Below are 15,261 nucleotides of genomic sequence, written 5' to 3'. Positions count from 1 at the left end.
GGGATAGAGTAGAATTCTCCTATGAGAAAGTCTTACGCTCTCATTAGATGTCTAACATTATAAGTGAGACTAGGTCAAAAACTTTATATTTTTTTTTAATATATTTATTTCATGTATAGCTACTTTTAGCATATTTATTTTATTGTCAAAAAATACAAAAACTAAAAAATAGCTAGGCCTAATTTATTTTCAGCACTTGCATTTTATTTTATTTTATCTTTAGAAGCAAGATACTTTAATTCTTTTTTTTGTAGGTTATGCTGACAGGGACTACTTTAATATTTTTCTTTAGAAGCAAGATACTTTAATATTTTTCTTGTAGGTTATGATTTCTTGGAAATTCAATTTCAAGAAATATTCGAGACAAAACTTAACAGTTATTAATTCTAGGTAAAGTGTTCCAGTGCAAGCAAGGGAGCGTCTAAGATGTTTCTAAAATAGCGAGAGAGAAAAAAATTAAAACAAGAGATGCTATTATTAGCAAAAATGTAACGTTAATTTTTAATTGAAGCATACTTTCCTAAAAAAACAAAAAGTTACCGACTTCCTCTAATAGCTTTTACAAAAAATATATAAGTCGAGCAATAGATCGAGAGAGAACAAATCATTCGAGTTCATTTTTTCATAAGCAATCAAGCCACAGAACGATCGATATATCAAACTCTCTCAATATCTCAAATTCTGATCAATAAACTTCACGAGCAGGTATATTTAATTAATTCTTATAAATATTTCTTATGAGGGCCAAGATGCAAAGAAATAATATGCTTAACAAAAAATATACAAAAGTGACTCTAATTATTGGCTTTCCAAAAATTATTTTCCGTTGATAATATTTATCCATAAATTGGTTAAACATAGTCATTTAATTTGAGTTCAATCTTTCATCAATAAACACAAAGCATCTAAATGTTTTTTTTTCCTGTCACATTTTTTTTTTTTTGGATAATAACATTTATATATGGAAAGTAATCCACCATGCATAATCGTGTCAGAAAACAGAAATGGGCAAATTTGGTTGGGTCCATAAAATAATAAACTAATGAGAATTTTTGTTAAATAAATAAAAGGAATCCTTCAATTTCTCTTGTTTTTTTTGTGTAATTAATTAGGAATAATATAAATCATTACAGTTAGGTAATGGAGAAGATGAAACAGATACTTTTCAATGAAGGCACGACCTCCTCGACAGGCAGTAATTTTGTCAATTTCGACAAAGAATTAGAAGATGATGCTACATCAAATTCAATTAACCAACATAACTTCCAACCTAAAGCAGAAAGGTTAATTGCTTCATATAATTCCAATTTAATTATATCACCATTTATATATATATGTCCAAATTAATCAATTCAATGGATACAATCGAATTTGCTCTGAAACAAGTTTAATATTGTATGTGTACCAATGAAATAAATTAAATCATTAGAGCCAAATCAGTTCTCACCAAATTAACATATATGTAGCAAGAAGTTAATGTAAATTGTTTATTCTAACACCAACAATGAAACCAAATATTGATTTTGCACTATTAGAGTCTGAGCTAGAAATTTTATTCTTGCAAAAAGTAATATTCTAACTCCATAGTATATATATTTTCTTTCTTTCTTTGTAGTGTGGGATATATATTTAAGTTTTCTGATGGAAAACCGGATAACCAGCGAAGAGACGAAAACAATTTAATGATTCCACAAACAGGTCCTTATGATAGTACCGCAGAAAGTGCTCTCCAAAATGAGGTAAGTCATGTTTTAATTTGGTAAATATATAAAGCCTGTCAAACTCAAATTTAAATCTAAAGATTTACTCTACCGTTTGATTCACGTGTATCGCATTAAGATCTGTGAGTAGTGCTTCAATATTTGTGTTGATCTAACATTTATGGATCTTAAAGCAATCTCGATTTGTGCGCATTGCATTAAGATCTGTGCATGTCGCTTCAATATGTATGCTTGTTTTGCATCGTTCGCGCATATCTAAAGGCAGTTTGGACGGTAGAGGAACTGTACATATTCAAATTTGAGTTTGATGGGTTTTATATGCTTTAATAAAGGGTAAAATGGGTATTTTAAAATTTTAGAATGGGTTTAATATAAAAGACAATAAAATGGGTAAATTTGTGAGTATTTGAAGTTTAAAGAGGGAGATACGTAATTTCAAACTTTAGAGGGGGGGAATATGTAATTTTCAAGTTTTTGAGGGGTATATGTGAAATTCCCCCTATTTTTTAATGCTCACCTTATCTGATGCATTGTGGTTGAATATTTTATAAATATTATTAGTTGTTTCAATCTCTGTATTAATTCATTTGAATTTTTCATGATTGTGTTTTTGTGCAGATGAATTATACACCGAAAACAATTTATGAGGAACTCGGAAAACTGGGGTTGGATCAATACACCTTCTTCAAGGCTTATGATCTGCTGGTGCATAATACCAAAGAATCGGTTTATTGGGTACTGCGGACTATTTTTCCTAAAAGGAAATGCTTAGAAGAAATTGAGGACATCCCATATAAGAAGAGAAAACTAAACTAAATGTGGTCTAAAAATGCTATCATTTGGAATTCAATGTGAAGACAACTTTGTATTTGGCATGAATTTAATAGGTTTATTGGTAGTCTGTTTAGTTAGCATGAATTTAATATGATTGTCTACAATGTATGTTTGTCTTTGTTATAGTAACCATAGTGATAAATAAAAATTCGTGATTAAGTAATAATTTGGATATAATTCGGGAATGATTCGGAATCATCCGAATCAGAGATCTCAATCCAACAAGAGAGAGAGAGAGAGAGAGAGAGAAAACAAATATTTTGGAAAAAATTCGGGAAAAATTCGCGAATAATTCAGGTTTAATTAGGTCAAAGTTCGCGAATTATTCGGATTTAATTCGGTCAAAGTTTGGTCAACTGAATAATTCGGCGTTCGGTTCGGCATCACCAAAAAATGAATTAGTCAGGTTTAGTTCGTGAATCTTGTGACTATGATAGAAACTTTGTTGTCTAGTAAAAATTTTTCTTGTTTTTCTTCTGTCAATTTAAGATATAGTTTGTCCTTGTATCTCTTATTGCAAATACATTTTTATAACAATGTTTTTTTTATTTCATACAAACTCATTGTTAAAATGGTGACAAATTGTGATGGTTCATTCTGCGCAGAGTATTAGACTGAAACCCTGCTTGATTTATGATATTTACATTTGATATCATAAAAAAAATTCTCATACTAAAAAATATATTTTAATGTGATCTCCATGATTTAGATAGGCATATTAAATTTGAGTTAATTTAAACATTAGTTTGAATCGATTACAAAAGAAGTTTAAGATAAATGACTTATTTACCTAAACTTAATACATGTCTCATTTAAATAATGGAAACAGCGTTTATAATTTTGTGTTTTTGGTGTCCAACATTCGTCCCCGATGTCACAAAATGCCAACGGCCAGACGCTATGACTACACACAATAACTCTGCAACTTTGAACGAATCTCAAAGCTCAATAATATTATATTATATTATATTATATTATATTATATTATATTATATTATATTATATTATATTATCTCCTGCTCCAGTACCTGGGAGGAGCTGGATCCTAGTTGAAGTTTTAACGAGTTTAGTTGAGATCCAGTGAACTGAAGTAACCCAACTTTTGAATTTTGGATCCGGACCATCCGATTCAAATCCGTGATAATCCATCCGAAGTGGAGCACACATCCCAAGTAATGAATCCGAATCCGAAAGTAATCTCAAACGACGAATTCGAATCAGACTCAAAAGTTGAGTTACTTTAGGGGATCCGGACCCAGTTTTAACTTCCCAAGTGAAGCTATGGTAGCATGCATATTAATTACAAATCACCCCTTTCTATGCTATGAATTCACATCTCTATTTTCAAAGTTTTAAATAGTCATTTTAACCATTAAACATGATTTCCACATGAAATTTCATATACTTGCGGCCGAGCCAGATTTAATATTTTTTAGAATTTTTTAAGATAGTAGAAAAGCACTGTTATAAGAGAAATTCATTGAGAATCAAAGGAAAGTACTCAATCTGGTGGTCGAGCTGTATATAATTAATTGTCCAAACATGAGCCCAAATTTTCTTTTTTCCCATGTCATTTAGCCTGGCCAATACATTATTATTTCTATATACAAAAACAAGCAGCCCAATATTGCTGTTTAACAATACAAGAAAATTATTCTACTATTCGGGAGAACTTCACATTGCCTTCATCTACAAGGGCCGCTTGCTTCCTTTTCCTGGAGAGGGATTTGAAACTGCTACTTTCATCCACAAATTGAGCTGCAGTTCTCTCTCTCAGTTCCTCCAAACTTTCACATTTTTTTGCTCTTTCAATCACCTAACAAAAAAATACATATATAAATATATTTATTGTATATCAAGTAACAAATCTAAGTTAATATAGTTATGGAAATTGCTCCAGAAATTCATTGCTGCAACTAATGCAAAATATTATCAAAACTGGCATCTTGTACCTTTTTTTTTCAATACATTTGCAGATAAAACCCAAAAATAAGATCCACAAATTTAAAAAGTTTTATCCTGTTAAACATTTCATATACTTGCTAGGGGCATTTTATATTTATCTTTATTTATTTTACTTTTAACAGTAAATTTAAAAGCAGGGTTTTATTTGCAATTGACCCAAAAAGATCTCCATGATTCAGATAGTAAAACATTTTGCAAATGCCCAACAATAATACTGAAGGTCTGGAGTGAAGGGATGAAATACCAAACGTCGGCCATAGAGGTGAGTACTGCGTAGAGATTGAATGGCATTTTGGGCTTCTTGTTCTGTCATATAATCCACAAATGCAAAGCCCCGGTGGGTCCCAATTTTTCTTGGCAATGTAACACGCTTTATCTGAGAACAAAAAATAATATGAATTTTTGTCAACAAAGGGTTCCGGTACTAGAAAAGAACCAAATAACTAGGAAAATGAAAAACCAAAAGTCCTCAAAGGGCTGCATTTAATGACAAGATCTATTTGAATAAATGTCAACTGCAAGGGTTTCATGATGGTTTACTACAATGTATTTGTTCATTCTTTTAGGTTAGATTGGGTAACACACAGAGAAGACAAGTCCATTTTTTTAAACAAATTTTCAGACACTTTTATTATGAGTAATTGACATGCCGATATACCTTACTCTACATTATGGTCCATTTCTGAACATGTAAAACTGAAATGCACCAGGCAAACCAAAGAGCTAAATTGTGGTCTAAACATCAAGAGATGACCAAACTACATTTTGCAAAAATTGGTAGAAAGGAGTCGGGCCTAAGGGTGATAATTCATATTTTAGAGGGCCATATGAGATATTACACATTTTGCTAGGTCATGTGATATCAATACTTTATGGAGAAAAAAATTATGTGAAAAAACCAACTAAATTACCTGACCAAAAGTACTAAAAACCTGCCTTATATCTTTTGCGCTTGCTCCAAAAGCCACATTACGAACAATTAGTTTTGTAGAACTATACTCCTTTCCCTCTTTCTTTGGAACTGCACCCTTTTTCTTTGCATGCAAGAGTTCTAGCGTTAGAGGATACCCATCCAATACAGTTCCCTGTATGAGAACAAAACAGAATATAATACCTTCAAGACGGGTAATTTCATACAAGGACAACAAACATAATCTTTTGTAATATCGGAAAATTTCAGGTCTACCCTGATCCAGCCCGTCAAAGTTACAATTTGGTGCACGTCATCATCCCAAATAGATAGAAAGAGACAGATTAAATAAATTAGCACAGTTGAATAAAAATATTAGTTGTGTGGGGAAAGTCAAAACCTTCTAACCAAACCCAACACGTCACACGTGCCATCAGCTAATCAAGAATCACATTCTTCTACATCGTAAATCCTAATCATGCCAAGTACAACAAGTCCAAAGTGTAGTACGGCCACAAAAAAGAAATGGATCTATAGAAAAGGAAAGCTGTCACAATTAAACAGGTACAGCATAGCCCAAGAGGGAAATAATACCTGAAGTTCTTTCAATACATTGGTAGCTGTCTCGGGTGAATCAAACTCTATAAAGCCAAAACCCTTTTTGATCTAACAGAACGAGAAAGAACATTTTAAGAAAAAAGTGAAAGCTGAGATGAGGAAAAAAAAAACCAATTAAGAAAAGATACCTCCACGCTTCTTATAGATCCACTCTTGATATTGTTGCTAAAATGTTGCTTTAATATTTCCTCTGTTGTCCTGAAGTTCAAGTTCTTGACATATAATGACGTCGACTGCAAGAAAATGTTGAAGTGGCCAAAAGTCATTTAAGGGGGGAAAGACGATAATTAACTAGAGAGTAAATCCTGCGAAGAAGCTTTCAGTCGAATTAAATGTAGAATGCTCAAGGTAAGTCCTATTAATTGACTTGACGTCCATTGTAATGTTGAATGTTCTTTACAATAAGCCAAGAAATTCGAAGTCAATTCTCAATAAGAGAATTGCAGACAGGTCAGACAAGAAAACCATCAGATATTGTAGCATATGAAACAAAAGCTGTGTTTCTTTTTAGGGAGAGAAGGCAAACCTCAACCTTGTCAAGGTCAATTTCTTCTTCATCTACTACCCCTAAAATTTGATCCAACAGAACCTTCTTGGTTGACTTCTCCCCTACTGCTGATAAATCATTTGTTTCTTCTTGAGTAACAGTTACTGGTGTTTCTAACAATATATTCTTCGGTGCCCATTCCAGAAAGAGAGGGACATCTCTGTTAAAACAGACAAGGGAAGAGGGAAAGAGAAGATAATTTAGTCAATAGCTCAGTAAAATTGAAAACCTTCTCGGAGTTTTCCTATAAATTTCAAATTTGGGAGGAGGTGGGGGCTCCGAGGTACTTGAAGATCAAATTTCATCCAATTATTTGGATGTTCCATTTCTTACAAACTTTATTGAGACTAGATCATACTGAGGGCTTAATTGATAGACTAGGTTATGTAGAGGGCATGACCAACTTTGATTTCGCCAGAGACATAAAACCACCAAATCCAAAGTATTGCATCACCAAACTGCATTTCCCATTACAAGTCTATATCATGGGCAAAATACAAATCCTTCATCTAAATAAAGTTTCAAGAACTTGAAAATAGTACTTATAAGCAAAATTTAAAGTACAGAATGAGAAACTACCCGAGTTGCTTGTAGAGTGAACGCCTGAAAGCATAACGAGCCTCTGCCGGTTCAATATAGATTACCTGAGATTCACATCAGCAAAAACAGAATGAAGTTCCGTGATAGATGCAAATGAAAAGAATATTATGCAAACTATCTGCAAATAAAACAAAAGTTTCTCATAGTTGCAATGTAGATCTAAAACATTTTGGTATATAACAATTAATTGACATGTCAAGCAAAATATTTTAGTAAATTACACTATATTTTGCATAATAATTGGAAAACTAAGAAAAAATCCATGCCAACTAGTGAACCCGACGTCTGCTTTCCCTTGATCATATCGCAGTCAAATATAGCAAATATAGGCTCAGACAGAGGAAGCCTTTTAATGGAGTATTCATTTTGCATTACAATGATCCAATAGTTTTTCATAGCAACATCTAAAAAAAAAATGCAAAAATGTCATTTGCAGATGCAAGATTGCCAGGCATTGTCTTTGCAAGCAAGCTACATGTCCAGAATGCCTATACTTAAAATTTATCAGCAATAACAATGAAGAAAAATGGAGCACAGGAAAACAGGTAAATACCACGGCCAAAGCTCGAGTTGGCGGCAGAATAATCTTTTCAATGCCATATTCACCAAACTTGGCAAATAAATCCCTCTCTGAACAACTATAGGGCAAGTTCTTAACCAAAATTATGCGATCGCTTCTCTCTGTACTCTCACACTTCTTTGCAGCCAACTCTTCAAGTGCAGCCACATTAACCCCCAAATTGGAAAGAGATCTTTTCGTCTCAGCTATAATTTGGGTCTCACCAAGAGCAATACGAACTGCCAGATCATCAGCCTCCCTGTCGAGCAACTTGCTTTTTGATATGCCGTACTTTCTTACTATATTCTCTACGACCTGGTTGTAAAGTAAGTGACAGAGGTCAACTAAACTTAAGTTAATAAAATATGACGGACAGAAAAATGACTATTCTTACATGCACAAATATTCTTTTTTGGAAGACAAAATAATACTAATTTATCAAATTTGCAAATAATGCCCAACCTGGATTTTGCAAAACCCAACATCTCCATACTATATCGCATAAACTCAAGCTCTTAAAATGTAGAAGGATTAACAATTTGGCCCAAATTGCTAAAAATATGTTTTATTTTTCTCATCTCAACTTGAACATATATCGATCCACATAAAGTTGCTGGCTTTCAAATTCAAATCATCCAAATATGAATTTTGATTATGATAAAAGATATTGAGTGAGGCTATGGTAATATGCATATTACGGATCAACCTGTGCTATGGATCCATATCTCTATTTCCAGAGGTTAAATAGTCAATCCGAACCGTTAAACATGATCTCAATATGAAAATCCACATGTAGACCAAATTTTACATGTTTTTTTACTATTTTTTTTAGATAGGTAGAAAAAATCACTGATTTTGGATGGTCCAGAATGTTCAAATCAAGTGTTTTTCTACCTATCTTAAAAAATAGTATAAAATTTCTAAAAAAAATGTAAAATTTGATATGCAAGTACATTTTTTACTATTTTTTTTTTTTAGATAGGTAGAAAAAATCACTGATTTTGGATAGTCCAGAATGTTCAAATCAAGTGTTTTTCTACCTATCTAAAAAAATAGTATAAAATTCCTAAAAAAATGTAAAATTTGATATGCAAGTACATTTTTTACTATTTTCTTTTTAGATAGGTAGAAAAAATCACTGATTTTGGATGGTCCAGAATGTTCAAATCAAGTGTTTTTCTACCTATCTAAAAAAATAGTATGAAATTTCTAAAAAAATGTAAAATTTGATCTGCAAGTACATTTTAATATGAAGAGAATGTTGAACTGTTCAGATAGAACTGTTTGGACTTTAAAGAAGGAGATATGAGTCTGTAGCACGGACCATTGTGTAATATGCATATTACGATTGCCTCGCTCAAAATTATTAGAAAATATGATAAAACAGGAGAATCAATTTAAATGAAGGTTGAATCATAACTAGATCTGTACTTATGTATTAATTATTCTGCATTTGTGGTTTGCTTTTTAGTGGTTAATTACAAAATTAATTCCTATAGCATCCAACCCAGTCGTGCAAACCAAATAAGTAACACCAAACTAAACCTATCAGCGAATAATAACACAATGCAAAAAAAAAAAAACACATGAATAAAAAAAAAAAAATACAACTTCAAGAGAGAATGCATACAGTGTCTGGCCGCATGTAGAGACTATTCCAGGCGCGTGTATCACCACTTGCTTCTGCATCTTTTCTCTGCTCCTCTCTCATCTTTTTCAAACTCTTCTTCTCCCCTCCCAGTGCATCATCAACCCTTTTGAAAATTTAATATGTTAAAATTGAGTACTCTTAATGTTACTATCTCTTGCAGCCTATTAATCTCATAAAGCTAAGTGTGGCAATGTAAATACAAAAACATGTTGAGAATACTACAGATAACCCAGATTCAATCAGGATATTTCAGTCCACTAGAAGGTTAGGCTCAGGTTAGTATGTCATGATGCAACTCTTACCTCATTAAAACATATTTTATGTATAACCAACATGCCAATTTATCATTTATACACTAGTTTACCCAAAAAATTTAACAGAGAATATAAATAATCCTCCTGTTTGTGCAAAGATCACTATGCAAGTATTAAATCTGAAATATTGGATGTCTACCAGTTAGCTTAACATGACCGCAACCAGCTTAGACAGACCCGTTTTTTGCCCACCTATTTAAAACAAGGCTAACCAAACCACCAACCGCTCTGCTAAGCATTGTTTTGTTTGTTGGTGAGATCCAAGTATGGCATGGGCAATGAAGTGCCCCTCCAAGGGCATTAGATAGACATGGGCACAACAAAAACAAAAATAAAGGGAAGTAGATTTGAAGGAATATGCTTACTCTGCTTTGTCATTCTTTTGAGGCATGGCAGCCATCACATGCAACAATCTCCCTTGAAAAATTGAATTGTCTAATTCTTCTAATGCCCTGAAGTAAAGGATGGTCATTAACTGTATCAGACTATCAGTAAATAAGGTTAAGGGAAGAGAGAATTTCAAGTCATAAGCACACAATTGCAAAACCGGAACTACCTTTCATTTGGAAATGGAAATAGTTGCAGATTACACTGAGTACCTCTTCTCGCATGTATGACATTACATAGATCATAGATGCAAACAAAGCTAGAGATGTTGGATTTCTGTGGTGAAAAATATTTAATCTGTTGACGAAACACAATCATACCCCTACAGCCATACCTTCAACAATTCCTTTTTCTTTTCAACGTGTGAAAAGTAAAATCACACCAGCAGATTTAGGTTTTAAATTCCAATCTTATAGGGGGGTTTATGTAGTGAGTGGTTGAGCACTTGAGCTAACATATAATTTTCAGAAGAAAATTCTGCCAAATAGATGCACTATGAGCAATGAGATGCTACATGCAAATTACCAGATGGTAATGAGTGTTACTAGTGCACTAATGAAATGAGGGATGTTTCTTTAAAAACATGTCCAAAGTTCTACAGCTAATATTTTTTCCAAAAAAGAAAAAGAAATAAATAGATACCTGACTGCAGACTCAGGAGAGGCAAAAAGCACAAAACCAATGCCTTTGGATCTTTTTGTCTCTCTGTCAACCACCACATGTACCTGTGAAACATCTCCGTGCTGGCTGAAGAGCTCTCTCAGTTCATCTTCCCTGAAAAACATAAAGCACAAAATAAAAAAAATAAAAAAGCAAGAAGAAACAATAAGACAACTCCCACAAAAGGGTTATGCCAGAAGGCACTTATCAGTGCCAGACTATGCTTGTCGGAGATCTCAAGAAATATAGGTCTGAAACTTATGGTTTAAGATTTTTAGTGGTTATGCAGTTTATTTTTACACAGTAGGGTACTATAATAAAATGACCCAGAAAAAGATAACAAAATGCCAATAAAAGAAAATGTAATTTTAAGTATTAGGAAGAGGAAAGCAAAAAAAGAAAAAAAAATAAGAAGGGAAAGAACATAATGAACAGAACTGGATCATCACCATTAGCCAAGATTAAATCTGCAAGGTACAGGAACCTCATCAAGGCCTCAGTTTGCGGCCTGATAACTTTCAGCTGATATTTTAAACATTTTGAGTTACAAGTTTATACCGCAAATGCTGCTGCACGGTTTACTACGTACAACCTAAATGCTCGACAAATCCAAAACTACCTTAAAATTACCAAAAAGCTAACCCAATATTATAAAGTAAAAAAATGATATGCCAGACAAACTCACGTCGTTGTGTATGGGATATTCTGAAAAAATAAGCGACCCGTATCCAAAACCAGCTTCCTATTATCATCACTTGGGTCTTCTAAATCTGAACCTGATTTCTGACCTCCATCCCTTTCTGTGTGCTTCAAATCCGATTCTGATTCCAACTCCTTTTTTGATTCCTTCTCCGACTCCAATTCTGACTCGGACCCCAATTTTGATTTTGCCTCCTTGTCAGATTCCGATTCCGACTCAGATTCAGATTCTGAATCGGACCAGTTTTCCTTCACTCTGCTTTTGAAATAATCCATATCTGTGACAGCTTCATCCTTTGGTTTCTTCTCCTTTCCTCTATCCTCCTCCTGGGATGGTTCAGTAATTTCACTAGAAGATTCTATTTCCCTGGCTTTACTTTTCTTCTTGCCAGGTTTCTTCTCTTCAGCTTTGACCTCTTCCTCAATACCTTAATTTAGCAAGGAGTACGAAAAGATATGAAAGAAGAAGATGAAGAAACAAAGTGCAAGAATGAAATTCAGTTTCAATAATAAAACCCTACAAATACTTAAACTACTCCTGAAATGAAGGAATTGTACAAATTAGAAGTACTATGTCACCACAACTGCAAACAATACACAATGTTTCTCATGCTTGAAACTGTCTTTAATTACTTTATTTTTTTGGTTATGTGATAACAAATCAAATTCTAGACAAAATAACTCATTATACCTCTATGATTTTTGCTCAATCAAGTCAAGTAACACAATACAAGAGGAAAGAGAAAAATAACAACCAACTACAAAGACTGTTCAAACAAAATCCAAATGAACATTAAAATTTGCAATTGCTTTTAGCTTGTGTCAATTTGGGCTCTAAAATCAGAAGATACCGACCAAGCACAAAATTGTCAACATCTAACAGGTTTAAATCGCTAAATTCAATGCATGCCAAGATATCCAGGTTTTTGTCACAATTTTTAAATATCAGAAGTACCATGTATAACTTGCAATTATAGAAACTTATTCATTCTAGTTAGCAGCCAAAAAGAAAATAACAAAAAGCCAATATAAAGATAACATGGTTTAACTGAATTGATACCAGTCATGTCATTTTCCCATATCTTGGACTTCGAGCGGGGCTGCATGACATGCAAGAAATCCTGTAGCTTCGGATCAGACAAATCCTTGCTCTCTGATATTGTTGCTTGAGATGAATTCAGGTCCCCTATATCTGTTTTGAATTGCACATTATTTTTTATTTTTTTCTTTCGAGAGTGTCGGGACCAAGGCCGAGGCAATGCTGTGTCACCCACCTTTCGAGCAACCTAAAGCAAGTTCAATTGATTGTCTGTTTATTCGACAACGAGTGTAGTTTATACTTAAAAATGAAAAGTGTTTATTAATTAAAGTAAAGAATAAGAAAGAACAGGCCCTACCTGATCAGTAATTAAATGAAGAAATGTCAACTAGGATTTAATGCTTCACATAGAATTAGTGGTTTTTAATATTATTACATAAGGGTAGTTTGAAGCTTTGGCCTGTTATCTAAGATGAGAGATAAATATCAAGTGCTAAACGAGTCAGGTCAGGTTGGATCATGATGAACCAATGTCCTGGACCTTACAAGTATTGAAGGGTACCTCACAAATAATTTTGCAAGTATCCATGTAAGTGTTGTTGAAGTAACTAATGGCTGCATGTGCCTCATTCTCAGTACGAAAGCCAACAAAAGCAAATTGCCTACTCTTGCCATCACTGTTTTATAACCAACAAGAGATATAAAATGAGTGAGTTTTCCTTGTATGACCGAGAAAGATGTATTAGTTCATTGTACATTTAGAACCTGGCTTGTTGTCTTTCTTTCTGTACTAACAGGTCTGGTTATCCTTGGTTGAAAGGAAGGACTACACATCTGCACTAATTCTGTGCGGCTATGAACCCAGACCAGCTTTTTATGGTGGACTGAACCTTACTTTCAGCAAGCCAATCTACTAATGCATTTTACCAGTAAAACAATAATGCATACCTAGTGCGAATGACCTTCGCATCAGTAACCTCTCCTTTTCGAGAAAAGAACTCCCTTAACTGCTCTTCATTTGCATATTTCGGCAAGCTCTTTACACAAATCCTGGACCTATTTCATGCAGAGAAATAAGAAAAGGTGATTTGGGAAAAGAAAAAATAAATTAGTAAGATAGTTTGGAAATGAGTGATATTTTTTCTTCCTCTCCAGAGTCCACTTCTGTTCAATCTATCTATCCCTAATTTGCACTTACATCCTTTAAAGAAAGGAACTTCTGGAGATATTAATCTTTCTCCCTGCCGCGGGAGATATTAATCTTCCTCCTCCTTTGTCCGTACAAGATCGAGCCGACGAGGTTTTATAGTAGGGTTTTACCGGAATTCGCATATATCTCAAACTATGCGCGTCTTTTTGGAAAATCTTAACCGTTCAAATATGTTCTGCACGAATCATAAAGCACAAATAATACGGGTCCCTGCGCTATCCCCGAATAGACGAGTGCGTATCCTCTGAGATATCTCAACTTTTGCGTGACCTACGTGTCCGGTGCCTATTCGGGGGTGCTATAGGGTCAGTATTATGTGTGCTTTGAGATTCGTGAAGCACGTATTTAAACGGTTGGAATTTTCCATAAAGTCACGCAAAGTTGGCACCCTGTTCACCAATTAAGTGTTCCAAATAAATAACATTGGCATGAAAAGAAGCTTGTTTTTTTCATGAGTAATGATCATTTGTGTGGTTATAAAAAGGGATCAAGGCACATATTAATGTTTACAATTTTTTTTAATAGCAGATAATTGAACATATTAGTTCATGTGTCACTTATATCTGAGACCTCAAAAATATTTTGATTTCCTGACTTTTCTTCTATTGACACAAGCAAACAAACTAATTAGTAGAGAATATGATTTTCTTCATTATCATAACGATACATAACATCAATAGTACATCCAAATCCAATTATTAAAATATTATTTAAGTTATATGCGCTATCTTAATTTTTCAATTAAATCATTTGAGACATTAGAGGAGACCAAATTAATACAAAATAAAAGACATGACACTGTAGATTTACTAATAAAGTAATAATAGCATCTCTTGTTTTAATTTTTTTCTATCTCGCTATTTTAGAAACATCTCAGACGCTCCCTTGATTGCACTGGTTTTTCCAACTTATAATAATGTACACTATATATATATATATAAATCATGTATTACACATTAGCTAGAATTAATAACTGCTGAGTTCAGTCTAAGCTAGGTTCTATTTTTCGTTTGACAAAAAAATATTGTCTCGAATATTTCTTGAAATTGAATTTCCACAAGACTCAATTAATGTTTAAAAAAAAAATTATTTCTTATATCTATAGTCTTAACCCTCTCTATTCTATTGTATATTAGAATAAAAATTCCTATTCCAAATTAACATTAATTATTGATGTTATGACATAGAGACCCAGATCACATTCATGCATGTTGCTTGAACTTAAGGTTAGCTTGTCTTCAATCTTGCTTTCCTTTGATTGGCGGTTTGTTTTCGCCTTTGGTTTAGAAGATGGTAGAGGTAGAATAATGTCTTTCTTGTTGGAATTTCTGGTGGTGCGGAACTTAGTAGTCTCTGTCAGCATAACCTACAAGAAAAATGTTAAAGTACCTTGCTTCTAAAGATAAAATAAAATAAAATGCAAGTGCTAAAAATAAATATGCTGAAAATAAATTAATCCTAACTATTTTTTAGTTTTTGTGTTTTTTGACAATAAAATAAATATGCTAAAAGTAACTATACATGAAATAAATATGCTAAAATAAAGA

The 15,261-nt window shown here is 33.2% G+C and overlaps 1 protein-coding gene across 2 annotated transcripts; it reads right to left on the bottom strand.

Annotated features, from left to right (window-relative positions):
• Window positions 1-4,074: 4,074 nt before the first annotated feature.
• Window positions 4,075-13,780, bottom strand: LOC144565914 (uncharacterized). 2 transcript variants are annotated; one of them, XM_078315756.1, is made up of 16 exons: window positions 13,703-13,780; window positions 13,453-13,560; window positions 13,067-13,181; window positions 12,526-12,751; window positions 11,452-11,893; window positions 10,749-10,880; window positions 10,085-10,171; window positions 9,385-9,508; window positions 7,749-8,069; window positions 7,175-7,239; window positions 6,575-6,755; window positions 6,177-6,281; window positions 6,025-6,096; window positions 5,432-5,605; window positions 4,765-4,896; window positions 4,075-4,371 (listed from the first exon to the last, which is right to left on the bottom strand). In XM_078315756.1, coding segments are annotated over exons 1-16 (2,451 nt in total). In that variant the 5' UTR covers window positions 13,705-13,780; the 3' UTR covers window positions 4,075-4,206. The 2 variants fall into 2 exon arrangements, with proteins under 2 accessions (XP_078171882.1, XP_078171883.1); XM_078315757.1 differs by lacking the exons at window positions 13,067-13,181; window positions 13,703-13,780 and having other exon boundaries at window positions 13,453-13,562.
• Between the last annotated feature and the right edge of the window lie 1,481 nt (window positions 13,781-15,261).

This window comes from Carex rostrata, chromosome 15 (genome assembly GCF_964058835.1).
Source record: "Carex rostrata chromosome 15, lpCarRost1.2, whole genome shotgun sequence".
NCBI classification, from domain to species: Eukaryota; Viridiplantae; Streptophyta; class Magnoliopsida; order Poales; family Cyperaceae; genus Carex; species Carex rostrata.
The sequence above is the reverse complement of the archived record's forward strand: the minus strand, read 5'-3'. Positions and strand labels throughout refer to the sequence as shown.

Bases quoted from the DNA above. Each gene is read 5' to 3' on its own strand.
- LOC144565914 (XM_078315756.1), bottom strand. The intron at 10,172-10,748 runs GTATCTATTTAT...CCTTTACTTCAG, and splicing joins TCTCCTGAGTCTGCAGTCAG to GGCATTAGAAGAATTAGACA. The intron at 6,756-7,174 runs GTAGTTTCTCAT...CTGTTTTAACAG, and splicing joins TCACTCTACAAGCAACTCGG to AGATGTCCCTCTCTTTCTGG.